The following is a 26182-nucleotide window of genomic DNA, read 5'->3' on the forward strand; positions in this document are numbered from 1 at the left end:
TTGTCTTCATTCCTTCCCCCCGCACCCATAGCACCAAAACAGGTCGATTCTATGTTTTACTGTGACTTTGCTTCGGAAGGAGGACAGATTCTGATGCTGGTCAAGATGATGGGTTCTTTTATTGAGCTTGATTCTTATTTTTCCTGTGACTTTGTTGCATGGCTCATACATAGTGAAGGTTGGTGTTGTATTAGCCAATATATCTTTCCATAAGAGCACCCAAGGGTGCCAGTGTACAGAGATCACGAAGTTCCTGCTTAGGAGTGTGCATAATTTTCAGTGTATCCCAAAAAAGAGAGGGATAATGTGTCCTCAAAGCACTGGTTCTCTGCACACAGATTTCACTTCACTGTTAGATTTACCCTTTTACATCATTCAGTGCAGATAACAGTCCAGGAGACTGATCTTCTGTGTGTCTTTCACACATTGCTCTTGTGACATTCCCTGACATGTCCAGTATGGCAGTGCAAGTATACTTATGATGCTCTTATTCTTATTTTTCTGTGTATGGGTAGTAAATGGCTACCTTACTGCTTCATATGCCTTATGTACTCAGTCCAACAGCTTGTTTTTCATAATTGAAGTGTTTTCCAGGGGATGCAAATATTTGATAACTCAAGTGATAGCTAAAACAAGAGGTCTTCGAGTAAGCTCATTTGATAAAACTTGTCATACATAATCTCAAGATAATGTACCTTCTCAGGGAAGATTTTGATTATGGTGAAGAAGTGAGCTTTGCATCTCGGCTCCGTGCTTTATTGGATGCATTCACTTTCTCAAAGGAGGCAAAATTTATGGAAGACTTTGCTGCAGGTATGCTATCTCTCATATCAATTATCACAGCTAACTATACTTGGACCAGAATTCTTTAATCCCATTTTTCACATCTTTATATGACTTTTCTTAGGTGAAGCGGCTGTCATGCAGAAAATAGAATCATCAACTGCTGTTCCTCCTCCGGGAGTTTTAGATCGTGTGCTGAAAGATCTGTTTCAAGATGGTCTGTTGCTCTTTTATTTTATTATATTTTAACTTTCCTTTTCAATAAAACATGTCTCTGAACCTATTGCCATGAGACTTGCAATATATATAATCAGCATCGTACTGTTTCTCATTAATACTTGCAACACGAAAAGTATCTTGGTACACTTGTGTAAGCTAACCAGCGCCAGAGAAATATTTCTGAACCTACTGTGCTGAAAAATGTGGGTTGAAATCTAGAAAGCTTTTAAGGTTAGAGGGCATCAACCCCTATACACGAGCTCCGTCCGACACGCCGCTGCCCCTGCCCCCGCCATCGCAACTATCGAACCCCCCTTTCCCGCTGACTGATGTCGCATGCCCCCTGTCTCTCTTGCTTGACGCTGCTGCCATCGCGCTGTCCCTCCTCCCTCTCGGCACTTCGCTGGCCCCCATCCTTTGCGCCACCACGCTGGGCCTGCGCCCCCCTCATCTTCGCCTATATGCTGCCGCCCGCCCCCCCCCCGCCGCCCCCCCCCCCCCCCCCCCCCCGCACCTTCTCTCCCTTCATTGACATCGCACACCACCCCCACCCCACCCTGGTTGCTCCCTCCATTTGCAGCAACGCTGCCCCCCCTCCAGCAGTTCAGCAATGTGGTCGCCACGTTTTTCAATAGGGATGCGCAATGGAAACCTTTGGTCATACGCTGGCGCACTCAATGAGTGCCCCCCAGTCAAACACCTTGCGTGTAGTCCTATCTGAGGAACAGCTCTTAGCCGTTCGAGATAAGGAGCTGGAGCTAATGGAAACAACGATTTATGGTCAAGTAGTAGGACATTCCCCAGCTAAGGCCCAGCTTCGGGACTGGCTACACTCCACGCTGTGCATTGGGATAGCGTAGATTGAGGAGGCGGTCCTATTGGACCAAGGGATATTCATGGTCCGGCTCAGCTCGGCGGATGCAGCTCGCGAGTTACTCGCCAGTTCACCATACGCGTCCACGAAGGGGGTCATACACATGATCCCATGGTACAAGGCCTTTATTGTGGAGGCGTTTGCACTCCACAACAGGTTTCTTCGGCACCCGATCAACCTTCTTTTCCCCGGCCTAGCGATTGAGTATCGCCAGCTGGTGGAAGACTTTGGACAGATTTTCGGCACTATCCTTCCCGCGTCCTTCGCGGATGCAGTGACAGCTGTGCAGGAGTCCAAAAGGTACAGGTGGCAGTGAAAGAGGTCACGAATATCCCACAGTTCCTAGAGATTGAGGCGGGGAGGCACTCCTTTAGGTAGTAGGTCATTGTGACGGGGTAGCCAAGGCAGTGCCTGCGCTGCCACGACTTTGGGCATCAGGCAGCAGGTTGCACGCGTTTTGGAGCCAAGGTGGCTCCACTGACAGGCCCGCAAGTGGACACTGATGGCTTCACACGGGTCCAAAGACGACAGAGAGGGAGACGGCAGGGGGGGCGCAGCCAGCGTCTCAGATCTAGCCTCAGCAGAGCAGGGAGTAGGTGGGCGTGCGACGCCTCCTTGGTAGAGCACTCCACAGCCCCCCCTCCTTGCCCCACCCGGCAGGATTGCACCTCCCCACATTCACCACCCGCGCCAAAGGCTACTTGTGTCGCCCCCCCCGGCCCCCCCCCGCCCCACCCCCACCCCCCCCCCCCCCCCCCCCAACAACCGCCATGTAATTCCGTCCATCCCTTGATCATCCTCCCCCCCACCACCTCCCGTACTGAGCATCCCCCCTGATCTGCACTTACTTCAGGCGATCCCCCCAGACACACCCTCCCCTCTCCTCCCACAGGAGGTGATGAGCCACACACGCCTACATCCTCTTCGCACCAGCAGTCCTCCCCCTTCCATATAGCCACCAGCTTATCCACCCCTCCCGCCCGTCACACTTTCTTGAGACAGGCACACCTGTTGTCACAGGAGTTCTTCCGCAGTAGCCCATGGTCCTACTTGAGAGTTGCGGAGTGCGGAGAGTTCCCACTATCTCTAGAGGTGGGGATTTTCGTGGTTCGTAAGTCAAGGAGGGGCAAGGTCCATCTACTAGCACCACCGGATGGACCAAACTATGCCTTTTTTCTTTAGTCCTCTCACTCAGGGGAGTGGACGACGACACTGATAGAGGAAGAGTTGAAGAGTTAGGTGGCGGATCACTCCTCCCAGTGGATGGGAGAAGGACTAGCATTGTTTACGCAGCAGTGGCCTGGTTGCATGATGGACATTAACTGGTGGGCTGGTACCAAGGTCCCTCACCTGAGCATTATCTTTTGAGCCCCTCCACAGTGGAGAGCTCCGAGGGATGCGATCGAGTGGCCCTTGGTACAGGCGGCCCGTTTCTAACAGTGCATAGAGTCTCGACTCTCAGCATGACTGATAGATGCATTGATAGTACCACCTGGAACTTCTATCACCTGTATGGTTCGGCCAAGGGCCACCATGGGGGAATGGAGCTCGCCGTCCAGACCAGTGGCAAAGCGTACTTGTATGCCTCATAGTTCCTCCTCGTCATCAGCTATCTCCACGTCGAATAGATGCCTGTTTGGGCAATCACAGGTTTCTGCATGAGCTTACACCTTGCATCGTGGAATGTGAATAGTCTCCACTACAGTGGGGCACGTGATTCCAAGAAATTGATTTTTTGGCAGGAGTTGCAGCCTACCCTTGCTGGACGGATTGACATCTTACTTCTACAGGAGCAGAAGCTCACCCCCACCCAGGCCCAGCGGGTAGGGAAGGTAGTCCTAGGCAGCTTGCACACTTACTGGGAGCACACCATAGGTGCCCATGGTAGGAGTGGAGGCGTATGCACCTCTATTGGCCCGAGTCTTACCACCTGTTTTCGAGACCATGGGACGATAGTGGCAGGGAGGGTGCTATGGATCAGATTGGATATTGGGGACTTGTGCCTTGGAGTCCTTAATATTTATGCCCCTACGGAGGTCAGGGCACGTAGCAGATTCTGGGTGGAGATCCTGGAAGGACTTCAGAGGTGGACTCCTGGATTGTTGGAGGAGACTTCAACAGCCTGGAGGCTTTGGGGGACCAGCAGGGCAGAGGGAGAAACCACCAGGGCATGGGTAAGGAGGAGCAGGAGGCATGGGAGGTGTTTCTACTGGCAGTATGAGTAGGCGATGCCTGAAGAGACCCTGCCTTCCACAGGAGGGAGAGGTGGCTGGACTTCTCTTGGGGATACAGGCGGCTAGGTGGAGTCTTGCTGGAGCAGTTGGACAGGTTTTATGTGGGAGAGTGGGGAGGCTCTCGGGAAGGCCAGACTGGACAGTTGGCGAGCACCACGTTATCCGATCATTGCCCGGTTCTCATGACACTAGATCCCCTAGCATGTGCCCTTGATACACGATCTTGTTGGATCCCTGACTCGATCTACAAGAGGGAGGAGGTGACGAGACAGATAGAGCAGATTTGGACCAGAGAGTGGGACAGGAGGGGCCAGATTGCAGAGGAGGTTGCAGAGGCCCTAGCTGAGTCGAGCAGAATCTACCAAGAGGCAACCATACAGGCCAGGTAACAGAGTTGGGAGGAGAGAGCACTTTGGCAGGACCTTGTAGCCACACAGAGATTATTACAGGGGGCACCAACGGATCCCACTCTCCATGCACAAGAGGTGTGTGGAGAGGCGGGAGCAGCCATTGCTGGCCTAGAAGACAGGCGCTCTGAGTTCTCTTTCTGCATCTCAGTAGCTTTCTAGGCGCAGAAGGGGGACACGATGTGCTGGGAGTTTTTTCGGGTGCACCATCCTTGCACCCTAGGAGAGCAGATACGCAGCCTCGGAGATCAGTATGAGAGGACCCGTTCTAGCCCAGACAAGATGATGGAGATTGCCACCGACTACTATAGTCGCCTCTTCTAGTAGGAGAGAGCCTCAGCTAGAGGACTGCGATGTTGACAGCAGGTTTGGGATAACATCCCGTCCCTCGCCACAGAGGAGATGGGATGCTCCCTCCTAGCCCTCTTCACAGAGAAGGAACTAGTGGAGGCTTTCCATACACAGGATGAGCAAAAATGCCCGGGAGAGGATGGCCTCTTTAAGGCTTTCTTCACTACCTTCTAGGACGTGGTGAAGGACCCCCTACTGATGGCCTTTTAGGAGATTTTCACTTCAGGATAGATGCCAGGGAGTCTATTGGCAGGCCTTATCAGTCTTCTTCCCAAAGGGGGAGATTGGTTGGAGCTTTCCGAGTGGCGATCGATCACCTTATTGTCAGTGGCCTATAAGGCAATGGCAAAGATAATTGGTAGGCGACTAGCCCCTTGCTTCCAGACATTATCCATGACACATAGACAGACTTTGTCCAGGATAGGAGCATCCTGGACAATATATTCACCTTCTTTGAGGCGACAGAGTGGGCCCAGTACAGTGGGCAGAGACTGGCCGTACTACTCTTGGATTTTCAGAAAGCCTATGACAGGGTGGACTGGGATTTCCTAGAGGGCACCATGGTGAGGTTGGGTTTCCCTCCGGCTTGGATTTTCAGGATCTCTGCGCTTTACAGATCGGCCACCAGCAGGGTTCTCATAGGAGGGAGCCGAGGGGAGGAGTTTTGGCTGGAGAGATCGGTCGGACAGGGCTGCCCCTTGGCCCCGTACCTGTTTCTTCTCTTTGTAGAGAGGATGTCTCACTTCGTCAGGTCACTTGTGAGCGGTTTACGTGGCCTTTGACTTCCAGTTAGAGAGGAGACCGAGTTGTTAGACTCAGAGTATATAGATGATACAGTGCTCTACATGGAGGATAACGAGTTGATGCTGGAGAGAGTGAGGTTGGTTCTTGAGGTGTTCTATTCTGCAGCGGGAGCAAAAATCAATTGGCAAAAGTCGGTTGGTTTTCTCACAGACCCGAACTCTAGCACGGAGTGGGGCATCCACCTAGGATTTAGATGGGTGAGCAGAGAACAGACCGTCCGATACCCAGGGTTTCAGGTGGGACTCGACATCACTCCCGCCCAGCAGTTGCTTCCAGTCCTCGATTCTATTCGGAGGAAGCTGACCTATTGGAGCATTGCTCGCCTCTCACTAGCCGGCCGAGCCCTGGTAGTTAACCAGGTCCTCCTAGCAATGGCCTGGTACATCGCCTCGTGTTGGTGCTTCTCCTCCTGCTGGGTAATGCAGCTTGGCCGCCTAGTGCGGAATTTCCTTTGGTCTGGGTCAGACGGCTCTAGGAATTCTAGGGCCAAGGTGGCGTGGGCGACCATTATACGACATCGATTAGAGGAAGGGTTTGGGATCATAGACCCAGAGTATCAGAGTATGGCCCTCTTGGGCAAGCTAGTTATCCGCGGCCTCACACCGGGAGGGCAGACCTGGAAGGTCCTATTGTAGGAGGGTCTTGAGGACTGTAGAGAGAGGCTTGGGGGTGAGTGGAGGCCGTCCCTGAGATGGATCTTCACATCAGCCCAAATCACCCCCCCTAGATCACCCCTTCTACGCAGTTTGCTCCACGTGTGGTAGGGCCTCCGTAAGGCCCTAATCCAAAGCCCGCTACGCTGCCAGGAGGAGATAGACTGTTAGCCAGTGATTTGGAATCCCCAGGTCAGGGATCGTGAAGGGGCACAGATCGGCGAGCGCCCCCACATCTAGTGGGCTGGTTGGGAGGCTAGCCCGGCTCGTACCATTAGGACATGGCGGGAGGTATACAGGATGGTAGATGAGGAGGTGCTGAAGCAAGTATCACGCTGTCAGTGAGGAGTGGAGCTGAGGAGAAGGGGGATAGACGCAGCAATACCGCAGGAGTGGCTTGCTCCCCCGATCTGAGAGCCGATAGAGCCCGGGTAGGTATGGGCCGCTAGGTTTTCACTAGCAGGCATCCCCCTACAGGTGGTAGGAAGAGTGGGTGGCGCTCCACCTGGGACCTTTTTCACAGTGTAGGGGGGGGGGGGGTCTGGCTCTTGATAGAGGACAGCAAGATGAGGGGATAGCTGTCCTTTGATGGAAGAGGATCCGGGTGGTTGGCCTTTAGGGGAAGACATGGCGGCTGGACCCTTTGGTCTTTTGGCAGGAGCTCAGAGAGTGGCGCCTCTGGATCTAGGAAGGAAGGCCACTTGATGAGTTGGAGTGGGATCCGGGAGAGTGGCTTTGGCTGGCCAAACTGCGGTCGCTAAGAAGCCACCGAGGGTCCTGGAATACACTGCCAGGATTGGTAGACACGTACTGATGCAAGAGGACATGGATTGAGCGCCGTCATGCAGCGGAGCACAGGATTACAGAGCCGTTTTGACGGACCTTCTGGCGCCGTCTATGGGATAGCTGGAGGCCGAGGAGGGTATCATATTTTTTATGGCTGGTGGCACATGGAGGCTTGGCCGTGGAAAGCTGGCTTGCCCAGATGCAGAAGGAGGGAGTTTGTAAGTGCTGCACACAGCAGTCTATGGAAACCCCAAAGCACTGCTTTTGGTCGTGTGAGGCGGCACAGCTCGTGTGGAGAGGAGCATGTAGCATCCTGCGCTGCATAGCACCCAGCTTTGGATGTATCTCTTGGGGTGCTTTCTGCTGGCAGGCGGTCAGCCAGGGTGGTCACCTTCTGTATGAGGCCAGGATGCAGGATATGATATTTATTATCGAGGTAGGGTCGTGCGCAGTGGTGGGTTTAGAGGCTCTACCCATCCGTCAGGTACTGGAGCTCACAGCAGACCGCTCTGAGGTATGGGAAATCATAGGGAGTCTTACTGGTTGGCATATCTGGAAGGCACGGTGTCAGGTGGCTTTCGGTGGAGTGAGACCTTTAGTAGAGGCAACCTTAGCAGAGCTCTAGAACTCCATCATCCACTCCCTTCCAGGCCGATGGGATTAGGTGCAGGGCTCGTCAAGGGCTTGTCAGGAGCTCCGAGGTCATTTCATGCACACTTGGGGCGGCCAGGACCTGTTTTTCGTTATGCAAGCAGGCAGTCCCAAATGGCGATACCCCCCCCGGCCCACGCCCCCCCCCCCCCCCCCCCCCCCCCCCCCCCCCTCCCTTCATGGCTTCTTGCCCCTATCCCCCCCCCAGACCGCCTTGAGAGGCTTGTATATATGATGTATCTGTGACTTTCACCAGCCCCAACTTGGCCTGTTGAGCATGAGCACTTCATTGTATTCAGCTTTTTTCTGAAGTAATATAATTAGCCACACTTTATTGGGAAAAAAAATCAACCCCTATACAGGGTTAGAATAACAGAAAGGAAGAGTCAGAGACACTCGTATCTTCCACTTGATCCCCATGAGGAGAAAGTGTTAAGTGGAAAGGCCTCAACCAGAGGCATAACAGCAGGGAAGGGTTAGACAGTCCTATTTTCCACTGAGCCATGAGGAGAGAGAAGGTTAGCTACATGTCGGTGGTCACATCCGTGACTGTTCTTTGTTGTATCTTTTGGCAAGCAGAACATGTCACAACTGAGGCCCAGCCCAAGTTAGTTGTTCATAAAAGTGATCCTTGATGGTCCTTGCAAAGTCAGATCTGGACATATTATCTGAAGGGCGTGTCCAAATTGTCACAAGTACAAAAATCTCACACTAGCAGTGCATGATACCACCAGCACCATGAATTTTCTGCCTAGTGAAACTTCAGTTCTGAACTTTTCTGCTCATGATTTTTATGTTTAAGATCGAGCAACTAATATGTGATGAGTTAATGCTATCTACCATAACAAATAGTGAGGTGGCAGCAGTAGGAGTTGACAGTTTGGGACATGTTTCCTACCCAAAACATGTGCCCTACAAGTTTCTTATAGTAGAGATTTTCAGGAAACCTTTGAAAATTGTTTCCTACTGGTAGAGCAAAAAGTTACTGGATATAAGATTTAGATTCGTTTGAACATGGAAAGAAATAACCTTGTTCATCTACTAGCTACAGAAGTAATGAGCAAAATTTCAATGTTAAGGATTGAAAATGAAAACTATTCAAACTTGTTGCTCATATTTTGTTCATCCAGAGCTTGGTAGGGTATCTGAAGCAATGAGTCATGGTCATGGACCTCTTGACAGCTTTTTTACAAGATGCTCCTCTAACTGGCTTTCCTTTCTCAGCCTTTTGGTTGGGTAGTCTTTTGGGCCTTTCATAGATGCAAGTAATGAAAACAACAATGGTTGCATCTCTTCTAGCTTCAATGCTACAGGAGGATTAGACTCTACAACTTCAAGATAGTTGCAAAAGTAATAACTTTGTCACCCAAGCCATTGCCAATACATTTATGCACACAACAGCAGTCTATAGGGTGAACCATCTTCATAGATCCTCTTTTTGGTTGTGCTCTCTTGTTTCGTATCATGGAAACCCTTACATCTTCATTTGATGTGGATCATTGTTTCTTCCAAATCAGACTTCTTGGAGAGTGGACTGTGGAAACTTATCACAGATGGGAGCTGGTTGCTAGCATCTTGCTTGATACATATGTGCAGAGAGACATAGCCACATTATTGAGGCTTGGAATACATGTACAACAAAGACTCTCTCTAGGATTTGGTTTCAGGTCATCCGCACTATGGACAATGCGACTACAGAGTGACATTGAGCACATGAGGAGGAGGAGAAAATCAAGATGCTTCTCTTGATGTGAGACTCTAGCATCTTGTTTCAACTGGGGATACATGGTTGGTGTAGACCAACATGTTGTCTATTCATACAGCCCTAACACTAGACTCTCTTTTTGTTTTATGATTGATGTTGTAGACAGGGCCTGAACTGTGTTTTTCCTTGTTTTTTGATTGAGGTGCTTATCAATAGAAATTTTCTTCTTGGGAAAAAACAAAGACTGGCTGTGACATAGGGTTTAAGGGTACTCTTATATTTTGCATTAGGGTTACTTGTCCAGAGGGTGTTTATTAATAGAATTTGTCTTGTCTCTGGAAAAGAACAGAGTTTGCTGTGCCAAAAGGGACATAGAGGTTGGTTATGATTGTTACATGCTTGGACATCTGGATGGGTGCATGTACTATTGGTCACAGCCTTGGTTTGTAAAGTGACCTAGTGCCAATGCACTAGGGACACTTTAGGGTTGGGGCAGCCAAGTTCCGTTTACCCAAGTCCCATTTTTGCACATTATTTTGTGATCACCAGTCTTGCACGTCAGGGCCATTGGCTGACACGCCTGTAAATTGGACGGAACTCTAAAGTCCCATGGATCATTGGATTATAGAATAGAGACGTTGTGCAATAACCATTCCATCTCTCAAAACCTTATAGTTTTTGCCCAAATGAGGAGGACAAGATAGCTAGAGATACATGACTATCTTGCGAAGGGATTCATGGAATCTAGTAAATCTCAATGAGGTGTGTTCCTCCTCCTTGCTAAAAAGATGCAAGTGCGATTTACTTTTGCATTGATTAGAAAGGTCTTAATAATGACAAAGCAAAGTTATGATAGTTCTCATGTTTGCACCAATGAGCTCGATCAATGTTTTTAAAGCGTAAAACAACTATGGACTACTACACCAATGTTGCAAATCATAGATCTGTATAAACCGATTGAGGTTTGCTGACCTATTGCATTTGAAAGTTGTAAGCTCATTGATACCCAAACACTTTACAAAACACAAGAGAAGGAATTGTTGGCAGTCATCTATGTGCTTATGAGAGGGAATAGAATGCACAAAGATCGAAGCTCAAGCTCAGTTGCAAGTATAGTTGAGAGTGAAGAAAGTGTGTGTGTGATAGCAGGACACCAAATGCAATAATAAAAAAGAGTGCAAGGTGCAAGTACAAAGTACAATCCTTAAACCTTAGGGTTGTAAGAGGTTGTTCACATCCAAAAGGTGTAAAACATGATAAGTGCCCAAACTGTGTAACATGGGCACATAAAATGAAAGGAAATAAATCTAGGGGAAAAAACCTCTCGTAAGGAGAGTAAAAAGTGCCCCTGTGTTCTATTGAGGATCACCCACACTCCTCTGTGAGCGTAGGCATGAGTCAAAACCAACAAACCCCCCTCGAGTGAAGAGCTATGAATATACAAGGATCATCCACCAACAAAGATCAAATTCAAAGCATTGCAGAATGCTTCAAATTTGACACAAGGAAGAGCTTTGGTGAAGATGTCTATTGAGAAACCCTTCACCCGTAGTTTTACATTCTTCATTTTGCGTTTCGGGTTTTGCGTTTACGTTAAGGGTTTCATAATGGACAGCCCCAAAAAGGGGCAAGGCACCCATAGTGGGGCACCACTCTAGATGGCAGGCGCCCTCCCTCCGGGCGTCACCCTAGACAGTCTCTTGCCTATTTATAGGTTTCTTTGTCACTCATTCTTTATGGCCGATTCATTCAGTCTGTCACCTCTTCTCCCTAGCGTCTCCACTACACTCACACCCCTTCAGGAGGACATTGCAATTCGTGGTTCGTGGCTGTCTTCATCATCTTCCTTGTGCTAAGACACCCTTGTTTCCTTGTTTCACATTCACTCCATGATTCAGATCTTCATCATTCCATTCATCAGAGTTTCTTTTCTCTTCTCTTCTCTTCTCAGTGTTTACCGAGTTCACTCCGTGTTTCTCCCCGCAAACCCTATTGTCTCGCTAATACGTCGTCTTTTGACAATGTGAGCCACATTATTGGTGGTAGGATAGTAGACAAGGCTGATATCACTCGCATGTAGCCTCTCTCTTTGACAAAGTGATAGTGGATCTCAATGTGTTTCGTGCGTGTATGAAACACTTGGTTCCGTGCCACTGCAATGGTACTTTGATTGTCAATGAACAAAGGAGTCTGCTCCATGACAAATACATCCAAATCAGCAAACAAGCGTCTAAGCCATACGCACTCAACTGTGGTAGTGAAAGTTGCCTTGTATTCGGCTTCACATGACAAAGTGGCAATAGTGGATTGTTTCTTGTTAAGCCAAGAGATGCAAGATGAGCCAAGAAAGAAACCATCTAGACTTCTGCCTAGCTTCTTGACTGTGTACAAGCTCTTGATGAATATTCAGATCAGCCATAGACTGATTTTTTGCATTACCCAATGGAGTAGCTAGCTGAATATTCAGATCAGCCATAAATGATGATTTTCTGTATTACCAATGAAGCAGCTAGCTGAACATTAAGTTCACTTATTGAAGCTCCAGCTAGATCATTGAAAGAAATGGCTAGTAGCCCTTCATATACATTATTGGCAGTCTGATATGTATCAAAACCAGCAAGGGATACTTCTGATTTTTCATCGAAAACCACATTCCTATTGACAAATACCTTATTAGAGATAGAATCATATAATCTATATACTTTGCTCTCACTGCTGTACCCCACAAAAATGCATTGAACAGCCTTGTTATCCAAGTTTTTCTCGAGTACCTTGGGAATATGTGCATATGCAAGACATGGAAAAGTATGAAAATGTCCAACAGAAGGTATCTGGCTGTTCCAAGCATCAAAAGGCGTGACATTCTTTAATGCCTTGGTGGGAGACTGGTTCAAAACATGGCAAGTACACATAACTACTTCCATCCAAAAATTGTGTGGCAAGCTCTTTGCTTTCAGCATACATTTGGCCATCTCCATGAGTGATTGATTCTTCCTCTCTGCAACTTTATTCTATTGTGGAGTATAAGCAGTAGTGTATTAATGAACAATGCCTTTCTGCTTCAAAAAGAAATTCAACGCAGAAGACATGTATTTCCCCCCTTGGTCCGAATGGAGAGTCTTAACCTTGTAGCTAGATTGATTTTCAATAAGTGCTACAAAAGCCAAAAATGCATCATACACTTCTGACTTTTTCACCAAAGAGTGGACCCAGCAAAAGTGAGTAAAGTCATCAATAAAAGTAACAAAATAGTAGCAGTCACCCAGTGACTTTGTTTGTATAGGGCCACATACACGAGTGCACAATCTGTAATCCCGCAGTTGTTCTAAAAGCAACATCAGGAGGAAATGAGAAACAATGCATTTTTCCCAAAATGCACCACTCGCATATATGCTGAGGAGGTTTGTCCAAGAGAGGTAAACCATCAAGCATCTGTGTACGTTGCATCAGCATGAAGCTACCATAGTTTATGTGCCCCATGTGAGAATACCATAACTCTGCTTGTGACTTAGCAGAAGTGAGAGTAGATGTGAGATAGACCAACTGATCAACTGAAAAAGCATCCAACTCATATAACCCATGACATAAAGTGCCAGTCAAAACCAAAGGCATGTGTTTCTTATCTCTGACCATACATCCATTATTATCAAAGGTGACTTTTTTTTTTTGCAAGTAAAATGCGGCTGATTATATTACTTTTAAAAAAAGATTACAATGGAGTACTTATGCTCAATAGACTAGTTGGAGCTAATGCAAAGTCACAAATACATAATGTATACAAGCCTCTTAAGGCGGTCTGGGGGGGATGGGGGCAAGAAGCCATGGGGGCAAGGGTGTATTGCCAACTAGGGCCGCTTGCCTGCATCACGAAAAATAGGTCCTAGCCGCCCCAAGTGCGCATGAAATGACATCGGAGCTCCTGATGAGCTTTGGACTCGCCCTGCACTTGATCCCATTGGCCATGGAGAGAGTGGATGATGGAGGTCCAGAGCTCTGCTAAGGTCACTTGTACTGAAAGTCTCTCTCCGTCGAAAGCCTCCTGACATCGTGCCTTTTAGATATGCCATCCAATAAGACTCCCTATGATCTCCCATACCTCCGAGTGGTTTGCTGTAGGCTTTAGTACCTGGCAGATACATAGAGCCTCCAAACCAATCACTATACACGACCCTGCCTCGATAATGAATATCGTGTCCTGCATCTCGGCCTCATACAGAAGGTGATAGCCCTAACTGACTGCCTGCCAACAAAAAGCTCCCTATGAGATACATCCAAGGCTGGGTGCTATACGGCGAAGGATGTGGCATGCTCCTCTCCACATGACTTGCGCCTCCTTACATGACCAAAGGTAGTGCTTTGGGGTTTTGAGAAGTTACTGTGTGCAGCGCTTATAGCCTTTCTACTTCTACATCTGGGCAAGCCAACTTCCCACCGCCAAGTCTCCATTTACTCATTAGCCATAAGAAATACGATACCCTTCTCGGCCTCTAGCTATCCCATAGGCAGCGCCACAAGGTCCGTCGGAAAGGCTCCGTGATGCTGTGCTCCGCCCAATGTCTGCTACGTGACGGCGTCCAATCCATATCCTCCTGCATTAGTACGTGTCTGCCAATCTTGGCAGTGTACTCTAGGAACTTGGGTGGCTTCTTCTCGACTGTAGTGGCCGGCCATAGCCACTCTCTTGAATCCCACTCCAGCTCATCAAGTCGTCTGCTCTCCCAGATCCAAAGGTGCCACTCCTTGAGCTCCTTCTAGAAAACATAGGGGTCTAGTTGCCATGTCTTCCCTTGAAGGCCCACCACTTGAATCCTCCTCCAAGAAAGGGCAGCTATCCCCTCATCCTGTTGCCCTCTATCAAGGGTCAGATGTCCCGACTCCTGAACGGCGAAGAAAGTCCCTTGCAGGGTGCTGCCCACTCTACTTGCTATGTGTAGGAGGGATGCCTGCTGGTGAAAACCTAGCTTCCCATATCTCCACGGGCTCTATCGACTCTCATATGGGGGGAGCAAGCCACTCCAGAGGTATTACTGCGTCTGTCTTCTTCTCCTCAACTCCACTCCTGTATGGCAGCCTAATTCTCATTGCAACACCTCCTCGTCTGCCATCCTATACACCTCCCGCCATGTCGTGATGGTACGAGCCAGGCTAGCCTCCTAACCAGCTCACTGGATATGGGGGAGCTTGCTTACCTGCGCCCCTTCTTGATCTTTGACCTGGGGGTTCCAGATCATCGGCTGACGGTCTATCTCCTCCTGGCAGCCTGGGGGGCTTTGGATTAGGGCCTTACGGAGGCCCTACCACACGTGGAGTAAGCTGCGTAGGAAAGGTGATCTTGGGGGGTGATGTGGGCTGACGTGAAGATCCATCTCAAGGACGGCCTCCACTCACCGCCAAGCCTCGGTCTACAGTCCTGAAGGCCCTCCTGCAATAAGACCTTCCAGATCTGCCCACTTGGTATGAGACCGCGGATAACTAGCTTGCCCAAGAGAGCCATACTCTGATACTCTGGGTCTATGATCCCAAGCTCTCCCTCTGATCGATGCCGTATGATGGTCGCCCACACCACCTTGGCCCTGGAATTCCTGGAATCATCAGACCCTGACCAAAGGAAGTTCTACACTAGGCGGCGAAGCTGCACTACGCAAGATGAGGAGAAGCACCAACGCGAGGTGATGTACCAGATTGTCACTAGGAGGACCTGACTAACCACCAGGGCTTGGCCCGCTAGTGAGAGGCGAGAGCCGTGCTCCACCAGGTCAGTTTCTTCCGAATAGAATTAAGGACAGGAACAAACTGCTGGGCAGGAGTGATGTCGAGTCCCACCTAGAACCCTAAGTACCGGAGGGTCTACCCTCTGCTCACCCATGTATTAACAATTGCAAAGAAAAGCATTGAAGCAACCTAGAATCGTGATACATTTACTAACTATAACCATACTCCTTGCTAGAGCTCCATAATGGTGTGTGGATTTAAGTTAAATTCAGAAATGATTCCAATTCAATAATTACTAGCAAGAGCTATAAATTATCTTTAATTTTGAGTATTTAGTCCATACTTGTCATGTCCATTGGTGTTTGATTAGTACCATGTGATAGAAGTATGTCCGATGAAAAAATAGCATATATAATCTTAAGAATGTTGGGACTTAAAATAATACCCTTCAAAGATTTTTAGTCTTTACACTAGGAGTCTATATATGGAGAGCTTGAGGATAGAGAGGACGGAGAGCTTGAGACTAGAGGTAGGGGGAAGGAGAGCTTGGGGGAGTTAGGAATAGAGAGCTTGAGGAGAGAGAGTAGAGAGCTTGAAATTTGAATTTGAAGCGCGCGCGCGCGAGAGAGAGAGAGAGAGAGAGAGAGAGAGAGAGAGAGAGAGAGAGAGAGAGTTATATTAACGTCTACAAAGGCCAAGTTGGCCTATGAGACCAAAACGTTACATACAAAATGTTTGGAACTTTTGAGGTCCTAGTAAAGCTACCATCTAATGCTATGATGAAATAATTGAGTAGGTACAAAATGGTATATAGGCTGGGTATAATTCATGTGTTCCAAGTATGGCGTGGAATTGCTCATGGAGCTTGGTCATCCTAAAATGTCCCACATGGGTCTATCTAACATCAAGAGGCTGAATCGGCGGGGCAGAGAGAATCGCTTTCGATTGGTCAGAATTTACCCCCTCAGGATGATTCTTGGGTCACTGTGATTAGTCATAATACTAGACAGGAGTCTCGTTCGTGCATCTCCACACCCTATCACTTATACTTTTCAATGCAGAGATAAGGGGCTTTATATGAAACCTTAATCTTCACGTGTTCTTGCAATTGGTGCAGATAATAAAAGAGCTTTTGATTCTGCTTTGTCAACAACAACACTTTCCTTCTCGTGCTTCGATTGCTAGTTTGGAGAGGGTAGATCTTGTAGATGTGATCCGAAGTGAGATGGAGAGATATTAGGCACCTAAAGCTATTGATGTTAAAGGGAAAGTGGTGATTTAGTAGTTTTCTTTTTTGTGATTTATCATGAGACTTGCTTTATGGAATGTTAAAGGCGAGGTCAATATAGCTCCCTGCCCGTTGCATGCGCTTGCTACCCTGCCCCTGACTGACCCCTCATGCCTGCCTCGCTTATCCTTGCTCATCGCCTGCTCCTGTGGGCCGTCGCCCCCGCCTGTGGCCGTCGCCCCTGTGTGTGGCCCGTTCCCTATGCTTGCGTGTGGCCCCATACCTGTTCCTACTCTTTGTAGAGGCAATGTCCTACTTCCCTCGGTTACACATGAGCGGGCTACGTGGCCTTTGACTTCCGTTGAGGGAGGAGATGGAGCTCTTAGATTCAGAGTATGCAGATGGTACCGCACTATATATAGAGGGCGATGAGCTGATGCTGGAGAGAGTGAGACTAGCTCTAGAGGTGTTTTACATTGCAGCGGGAGCAAAAATCAATTGGCGAAAGTCGGTTGGTTTTCTTACGGACCTGGACTCTAGCACGGAGTGGGGCGTCCTGTTGGGATTCAAATGGGTGTGTAGAGGGCAGACCGTCCGATACCTAGGGTTTCAGGCAGGATTCAATATCACTTCTGCCCAGTAGTTTCTTCATGTACCCAACTCTATCAAGTGCAAGCTGATTTACTTGAGTACTACACGCCTTTCCTTCGTAGGCTAAGCCGTGGTGGTCAACTAGGTGCTCCTAGCGACGGCAGGGTACATCGCCTCGTGCTAGTGTTTCTCCTTGTCTTGTATAGCTCAGCTTTGCTGCCTAGTGCAGAATTTTCTCTGGGTTGGTTCAGATGGTTACAAGGATTCTTGGGCCAAGGTGCATGGGCAACCATCATCCAGTATCGGTTGGGATCATAGAACCAAAGTTTCAGAGCCGGGCCCTTTTAGGCAAGCTAGTAGTTCGCAGGCTCATACTAGCTAGGCAGACCTAGAAGGTCCTACTACAAGAGGGTCTCAAGGAGTACAGACCGAGACTTGGTGGTGATTGGAGGCCATCCTTGAGATGGATCTTCACGGTGGCCCAGATCATGCCCCCTAGATCCTCCTTTCTCCGAAGCCTACTTTGTGTGTGGTAGGCCCTTCGTAAGGCCGTAATTCAGAGCCCCCCAGGTGCCAGGAGGAGATAGACCGCTAGCTGGTGGTCTGGAACCTCGAGGTCAGAGATAGGGATGGGATACAGATTGGCGTCCAGTGGGGTTGCTGGGAGGGAGGTGTACAGGATGGTTGACCAAGAGGTCTTGCAGCATGCATCAGGGTTTGAGAGAGGAGAAGAGCTGAGGAGAAGGGAGATTGATGTAGCGACACCTCAAGAGTGGCTTGACCCCCATCAGAGAGCCGATAGAGCTTGGCGAGGTATGGGCCGCTAGATTTTCACTGGCATGTATCCCCCTATAGGTGACAAGTAGACTAGGTGGCGTCCTCTACGGGATTTTCTTCACCGTGTAGGAGGGGGGGACATTTGGTCCTTGACAGAGGGGAGCAGGATGAGTAGACCATTGTCCTTTCTTGGAGAATGGTTTGTGTAGTCGCTCTTCAGGAGAAGACCTGGCATCTCGATCCTTATGTGTTCTGGGAGGAGTTCTGGGAGTGGCCCCTCTGGATATGGGAGAGTAGGCCACTTGATGAGCTGGAGTGGGACCCTAGAGAGTGGCTATGCCCAGCCACTGTGGTTACCAAGAAGCCACTGAGGTTCTTGGAGTACACGGCCAGTATTGGCAGACATGTACTGATACAGGAGGACATGGACTGGGCGCCTTTGCGTAGCAGATATTTGGCAGAGCACAGTATCACAGATGCCTTCCGTCAGACTTTCTGGTGCCACCTATGGGACAGCTGGAGGCCGAGGAGGGTATCGTATTCTATAGCTTTTGGCACATGGAGGACTGGGTGGGGAGTTGGCTAGCTTAGATGCAGTAGGATGGAGGGTGTAAACGCTGCCCACAATAGCTTTTGGAAACTCCAAAACACTACCTTTGGTCGTGCGAGGTGGCACAACTTGTGTGGAGAGGAGCATGCCACATTTTTCACAGTTTGGCAGTAGTTATTTTTGGATGTATCTCGTGGGGATCTTTCTGCTAGCAAGCAATCAGCCAAGGCCGTCACCTTCTGTATGAGGCCGGGATGCAGGACACGATCTTCATCATTGAGGTGGTCTTGCGCAGTGGTCGGCTTGGAAGCTTTACCCAACCGCCACGTACTAGAGCCCACAATAGACTGCTTTGAGGTATGGGAGATTGTAGGGAGTCTTACTGGATGGCACATCTCGAAGGCACGCTGTCACGTGGTTTTTGGCGGGGAGAGCCTTTGAGTACATGCGACTTTGGTTGAGCAATGGACCTCCATCATCCACTCCCTCCGTGGCCGGTGGGACTAGGTGCAGGGCGAGTTTTGAGCTCATCAAGAGCTGCATTCTCACTTCTTACGCACATGGGGTGGCCAGAACCTATTCTTCATGATGTAGGCAAGCAACCCTAGATGGCGATACACTATCCCCCCTCCCCCCCCCCCCGCCCCCCAAATGGCTTCTTGCCCCCATCCCCCAAGACCGCCTTGAGAGGCTTGTATACTCGATATATCTGTGACACTGCATCAGCTCCAGCTAGTGTGTTGAGCATGAGTACTTCGTTGTATTCAAGTTTTTTGTGAAGTAATATAATTAACCACACTTCATTTGCAAAAAAAAAGGAATGTTAAAGGCATTTCTTCAGGTAGTAAGCAGTATCGGTTGTGGAAAGTTGTGTTAGTTGGAAATTGGGATGTTTTTTGTGATGTGAAGCACAAACAACATGCTTTGGGAGGATCTTCTTATGTATATAAGGATTATACAATTTTTTAAAGTGGTCGGGTTCCTCATAAATCTAGAGTCATGTTGGCCATTAGATCTTCCCTGCAACCATCCTTGGTTTCTCAGGACCCTTGCGGTAGATTTCTAGTATTGGAAATCCTATATAAGGGAGAGGTTTTGTGGCTAGTGGGCATGTATGCTCCTATTGCTCGGGAATGTCCTCTACTTTGGGATGACTTGCACTGCCTTTCCGTGGCTCATCAAGGCTTTGTTATGGTTTATTTTAATGCATGTGTATCTGTGGATCAAGGGACCTCACTGCACTCGGTCATGGATGGTCCTAAGTGATAGGCTTGGGATACTTTGGTAGTCGTGTCTTTAAAAATCTAAATTTTAGAAACTAGTTCTAGCACAATCATTTACAATATAAAAAGCAAGCCGTCACGTCACATGCTCCCCCCGCTCCATCGGATTGCACCCACCCCCCATATCGTTTGCGCCCCCTCGCTCTGTTTGATCGCTCCCTTCCGCCCCGTCTGTTAACCCCAACACGAAGGAAACAAAAGGAAATAAAAAAGACGCAGGGCAAAGGCGGAAAAAAGGTAGCCCGATTGAAGAAAGAATAGGAGAAAATGCCAAAAGCGCAAGGGCAACCTTAAAAGTCCAAGGCAAATGCAAAAGGGAAAATGTGCATTTTAAAATAAAAAGGCGCACCCTGAAATCTTGTAAAAGAGCCCCGGGCTCTTACCGGTGCAATTTGTAAATATAGACGGGCGATGGAAAGGAAGCCAGAAAGATAGCAGGACAATGGGAAAAAGGGCCTAGGCTATGGCCAGCCATGTAAAAAAGGGAAAAAGGGGATGACCGCCCAAAAGGGATTTAGGGTTTTGTATATAAAGTTGAAAAGTGAATGAGAAGCTCATCCTTGTGTGTGGCCAAAAGTAGCTCTCCTCTTCTTCTTCTTCTTTCTATTATTGCTTGCTTGAGCTTGTGCTTGAGAGAGGGAGTGTGAGAGTGTGAGGGAGTGAGTGTGTGAGGATGAGGGACTGGGGAGGAGAAGCTCTCCATCTTCTCCTCTCTTCTTCTCTTCTCTTCTCTTCTCTTGTCTTGCTCGCGGCAATGGAGCTTGGAGCGTGGAGCTTGGGGATGGAGCTTGCTTGAAGCTTGCACTTGGATCGTGGAGCTACCGGAGTGCGCGAGAGAGGAGGTAACTCAATCGGCATGGAGGTAAACTCACTATACCCTTAGATATGGATGGCACGTTGGCTATGTGAAAGGTAGCCATTAGTGCTCGGCTTGGAACGCTTGAACAATAAGCGGTTCGTGGGTCTTGGCGGTTGAGCGAAAGCTTCCACATTTTGGTTCCGCCGGGATCAACGGATTCAAGCCTTGAGCGCTTGCGCTCTTCGAATCGAGCATTGGAGTAGGGTTTTCCCCGAACTGGTGCTTGAGGTAGATAGGTAGGAAGCGAGAGAGTTTGAAGAGGTATTCTATCTCCTTAGCAAGTAGGTTTTTGGTTTTTTGGATTTGGAAAAGCATGTTGGAGTAGTGTAGGTGATTGCTTTGTGATTTGTATGTATTTAGGATTGGAAAAACAAAGAAAAAGAAGCAAACAATAGGGTTTTCTGTTGCTGTATAACAAGCTAAAACAGGGAAATAGGGGCACAGATCCTTGGAGTGCCGTTTGATTCGAGCACCATAGTGATTCCAGGCATGTCTGGCATTTCCTTGTAGTGTTTTGTATCTATTTGGAAGGCGCTGGATGATTCGGTGGAGTAGACGTTGACCTAGAGATATCGCGCACAACTCGCAGGCCGCCGTCCGCACCGTCGGACCAGGCCGTCCGAGTCCCAGAATCGGACCACCCCGAAAATCGGACCACCCTCCCAATCCGATTCCCATAATCAGACCACCCCCAGAATCGGACCAGTCCAGTATCGGACCAGGACTAGTCCAGAATCGGACCAGTCCGGAATCGGACCAGTCCCAGAATCGGACCACTCCGAAAATCGGACCACTTTTCCGATCCGATTCCCAGAATCGGACATGACCAAAATCGGACCACTGGGCTGATCGGACCAACCCAAAATCGGACGTTCGATTTTGATAATCGGACTCCTGAAAATCGGCTATCTGAGAATCGGACAAAAAATTGTCAAAATCGGTTAGGTATCTAGAACACAAATTTTGACGCATCTAAACTTCGAAATTGACCCCAAAGGCTACGTAGAGCTAAAGGCACATCATAGATCCGTCACTGGGCTGAAACTTAGAGCAAATAGTTCAAAATTTGGCTATAAACGGTCCTCCAAATTGCGCATGGTGTTTACCATAACGGCGCCCTCCGCACCTCCCCCAAGTAGGTTAGAGGGAAAACGCGCGTCGTGACAAGTCCTCCAAATTAGACCCTAGTGTAGTGATGGCTCTACACGAGCATGGATTCTCACTTGTAAAAGAGCAACCAAAAGCCCATACCCGAACAGAGAGAAACAGAGACCCTAGAACCTCAACGGGCCAATCTAGCCATCCAAGGCAAAAAGGCCACACCATAAGAACACATGTATATTGTGTTCAAACTGCGTCTAGTCGAAGCAGAATGCAACATCATCAAGCTATCAATGCGAGGATGACTAGACATGACAGTCCTGACGATAGATGTACCTTGAGCAGCGCTGCACAAACGACCCAAGGCCTCAGTAGAGAATCCACATCTGACTGTGCAGTTAGGGACTCAAAGGCATCTGTCAGAAGGCTTAAATTTACAAGCCAAGACCCGGAAGATGAAGACATAGTACCATCTGCTTATCTTAGGGTCAAACTCACCGCGAAAAGAGAGCATACTATCGATGCTCTGATTGATGAAGGAGCAGATTTTAACATCTTGACCTATGAATCATGGACCCTACTAGGCCAACCAAAGCTCACACTGACTAGTGCAACTCTTAGCCCTTATGGGGGACACCCACAAGCACTCATAGGGAAGTGCAAAATCCTTGCAACAATTGAAATGGAAAGCTTGTCTATCCTATTTCATGTTCCTCCAAATAGTGCTAGTTGGGGGAAAGAAACCCTCCTAGGAAGACCCTTCAAAAGGGCGACCAAGTGTGAGGCCGACTATGTAGCACAGAGGATACACCTAACACTACCGGGTGTGAGGATAGTCACAACCTTTAGCAAGGGTGACCTCATCAAACCTCGAGGGAAAGGCATGCAAGTTGCTGACATAACAATTAAGCTTGCTGACGAGAGCAAGGACTTGTTGGAAGAGTTAATACAAGCAGAGGTCGAACAACGAGAACCAGTGAGTGAGGCCATGCATGAAACAAGAAGGTCAAGAGACAATGCCAAGGACGGGCTTTGGACTTACAAATATTGTAGAAGAACCCAAAAGAAGCCCAAGCCTTATAGACGTAGGCATCGATGGAGGGTCAGCATAACGCCGTGATGGATATCCAAAGCATTGCTACGTGCTCAAGGATACTACGCAGGTAACCGATGGATTTGGGTACCAAAATCCCTTGCTAAACTGTCTCCATCAGTTGAAGGCCAGAGTGCATCAAAAGCAATGAAGCACAGGAGGAAATCTAAGAGAAACTCTAGGTCTCGAGGCAACAAACTAGACATGATTGTTCGAAAGAAAGAGCCTCAGCCTAGCATGCTAAATAGATAGATGTCATATGTAGCCATTGAGTATGCACAAAAATCATTAGTGCCCAAAGAGCCTTTGATTTCCCAAGGGGAGAACAAGCATCATAGGCACAACATTGCTCATGGCAAGGCTGCTTGCTCAATAAAACAAATGGCACAATCGTCTAATAGTCTTGAGCAAATCATTCAGCTAGTGCCACGCCCACCTATGAGTCCTAGATCTCCTACGCCCTCTTTTCCCAAACAGACACAGGAAGCACTACAGCAGTTGTCAAGGGCGACTGCTCAATTCCAATCTCTATCTCCATCTAAGCTTCCAAATTTCCAAGAGGAGGGACATGACGCCATCTGTATCTCTCGACCCAAGGATATGCCTAAGCAACCTAATGTGACTAAATCAACTCATGCTCGATCTACACAGATGAGTGCTCAAAGGGCAACAAAAGACACGACCACTTCCGATCGCCCCAGGGACTTGACACCACAATCCACCAAGGGTAGCCAACCCACTAAACTCGCTGCTACTACTTCCAATCAGGGATCACAACAGTCACAGCCCTTGGCCGTGACAATGCCCCTTGCAGAACGTGTCCTTAGCAGTTTACCTATGGAGGAGGTGTCGCAACCAACTTCATTGACAACTCCAACACTTTCAAAGCGCCTAAAGCCTAGGCTAGAGGAGTTAAACAGAAGGGAAGAGTTAGACTCTCCAAAAAGGGAGGCAGTTGTATCCTCACAATCTAGCGAGGCTATTCAGCAAGCCACGGCTATGTCCCATAAGGACACACTAGAGAAAGAGTATGCTGAGGCCCAACCAAGCATATCAACGGTTGACCGAGTCCAGGGTCCTGAGTCGTTGAGAGATGCACCGTCTCACTGACCAAGAAAAAGAGGAGAAAACAACGAAAACAACAACAGTTACAGGTGGTTGTGGACCCCAAGAACATTGAGACGAAGAGCGCTGGAGAGCTGATGAATAAAGCATTGAGTCCATCCCCCAATGAACCCATTGATGCCTCTCCTAATGGCGGTGAAACCTCAGACACATCTTTGTGCTTTGAAAAATCAAAGCAGCCGTTGCCATCAATAGTTTCTTTCAACACTCAATCCACCGACAATAGAACTCGCATCGACCAATCAAGAGTGGATACAACACTGTCACAACAGGATGCTAAGACCACGCCGGTCACATCTGAGAAGAACCATGACACAACTACCATAAAGCCTCAGGAGAAACATGAAAACCTTGAAGGCATAAGCAATCCTGGCATTGATCAATCTTGCTCATCTAGGCCTGAGCCCCCAGCTATGCTAAAGCCTAAGGAAACCCTTAGAACTTTGCATGAGATAGCAACCGAGCAAGCCCTCATAGAACATAGAGATGTCGCAGAGTGCTTGATCGAGTGGGGCACTAAACTGAAACTATTTACACGTGTCTATGTTCATGCAAACATGGGCACATTCCCTAGGGAGCAGTTTAAGAAATATTTGCCTTATCCGCTATCGTGGGAAGAGCAGGAATATCTTGATGGACATTATGATAAGCTCTTACATGAACGCATGCGACTCATCTCTGATGAGGAGGCTGACGAACTATGCTTAACCGTAACATTTAATAAAATGCTATGCCGGCCAAATCTCTTAGAGATAGAGCAACTAAAGCGACAATCAGAGGGTAGAAGCCAATTTGAAAAACGTTGGTTTGAAAACCACGCTACAATGGCCGAACTTGGAGCCCAAATCATGACAGTCTTTAAGGAGCGACTGGCCAAATGGCGGTCCCAAAGAGACCCGACCTATGTGGCACCAACTTCATTTCGAGTTCTAGCTACAGTTCGAGGTATGGACCTAGCTGGAACTAGCCTAAAGAACCCTTTGATTAATAAAGTTCTTACTGAGGAGGAGCTACATGTTTCCAGTAGACTCGGACAAGGCACTATGCTACTCAATGTTGCCAAATATTTATTATTGCTAAGTAGGCTACCACAGAAGCTAGATATGTGTGCCACACTCGAGTACAATCCTGAGTTCTACAATTGGTTTTTATCCTCATGGAGTGACATGGTTTCATGAACATGTGCATAAATAAACATGTTTTGTGACTGTGTAAATAATACCAAAAGAAGCAAAGGCCAGCATACCCCATGAGCAATGATGACCAAGTGTAGGTGATGCGCATCAAGTCAAAACTAAGGGATTCAGGTTGGCGATGTGTTGTTTAGCTGGACATTTTCATTATGGTTGAAGCATGTGACTTGCATGTACTCTCACGCCTTTCCAAGTGAATGCAGAATGATACAGGTCAATGCCTAGAAGTGTTTAATATCCAAGTCACCACAAGACCACCAACCCCACAAAGAACCATTATGGAGGAAGTGACAGGAATACCAAGAAACAAAAGCCATGACGGAAACGCCACTGGATGAGAACCCAAGGACACCTCTGCAGAAAGCACATATTGCAACTGAGCATGGCCAAAGCATAATCATCGATTACCTCCTCCTTCTTGGCCAAACTCTATGTTCAGGCAGGAGCCACGCTCTCAACAAGGGCGAACATCTGTTCATCATCCAGGATTCAATTCGCAAGATGCTTTGCCCTTGTCCATGCACAGCTCACTCCAAGTGCTACCTCAATTGTTCGATGTCTCATATGTGACAAAGAGGTTTGCAAAATCTCAAGTGTATCTCTTCATCTCAACAACAGTTCCTCTAGCATCAAGGCTGGTGACACAATCATCTCTGTAATATCCATTCTTCATAGCCTTTAGATCCCAATATTTCTCAATCCAAATGAAAGGCTAATAGCCTCAATGTATGGCATTGATTGTATTCATTTTTTTCAACAAAAAAAAAGAAAGAAAAAAAGAAAGAAAAAAAAAGAAAAGAAAAGGAAAAAAAAAAAGAAAAAAGAAAAAAGAAAAAGCACACACGATCACAGCACCGCACCTAGGGATCCTCGAATTAGGTACGCCCAGTGACCTTGGTTGCCTGGCTCCGTCCCTAATCCCCTAGCCCTTTGTACATCCCCCACAATTGTTCAGGGCACATTAAGGGCAGGACATACCTAGGGAGCTCACCTCACCTATGGTTAGACCTGTCACCCTGAACCACCTGCACAATTCTTTTGCACTCCATCTCAATGCCATTACAATCAATAGTGGTAAGCAAGGCATGAAAGACAATGGAAAAGTACACCATACTTTTCAAGCACTACAAGTAGCCACTAGCTACCAAAAGCTAAGACATCAAGAAGCTCAATTATGCTACATTGCCTTGACAAGACCATAAT

At 48.1% G+C, this 26182-nt stretch overlaps 1 protein-coding gene across 6 annotated transcripts in view; it reads left to right on the forward strand.

Moving 5' to 3' along the window:
* Positions 1–26182, forward strand: part of LOC148019545 (Rab3 GTPase-activating protein catalytic protein) — a 248219-nt gene that overhangs the window by 127288 nt on the left and 94749 nt on the right. For all 6 annotated transcript variants that reach the window (XR_015694814.1, XR_015694813.1, XM_087699513.1 and 3 more), the window contains 2 exons: positions 704–813; positions 908–1000. Coding sequence is in view for 4 of the 6 variants with exons in the window: in XM_087699513.1 (XP_087555639.1) it covers positions 704–813; positions 908–1000 (203 nt within the window). In the remaining 2 variants the exon portion in view is untranslated. The remainder of the gene's footprint in view (positions 1–703; positions 814–907; positions 1001–26182) is intronic.

The sequence above is a fragment of the Lygodium microphyllum genome, chromosome 19 (assembly GCF_053477565.2).
Source record: "Lygodium microphyllum isolate KBCC chromosome 19, Lygodium_microphyllum_v1.1.10, whole genome shotgun sequence".
Lineage (NCBI taxonomy): Eukaryota > Viridiplantae > Streptophyta > Polypodiopsida > Schizaeales > Lygodiaceae > Lygodium > Lygodium microphyllum.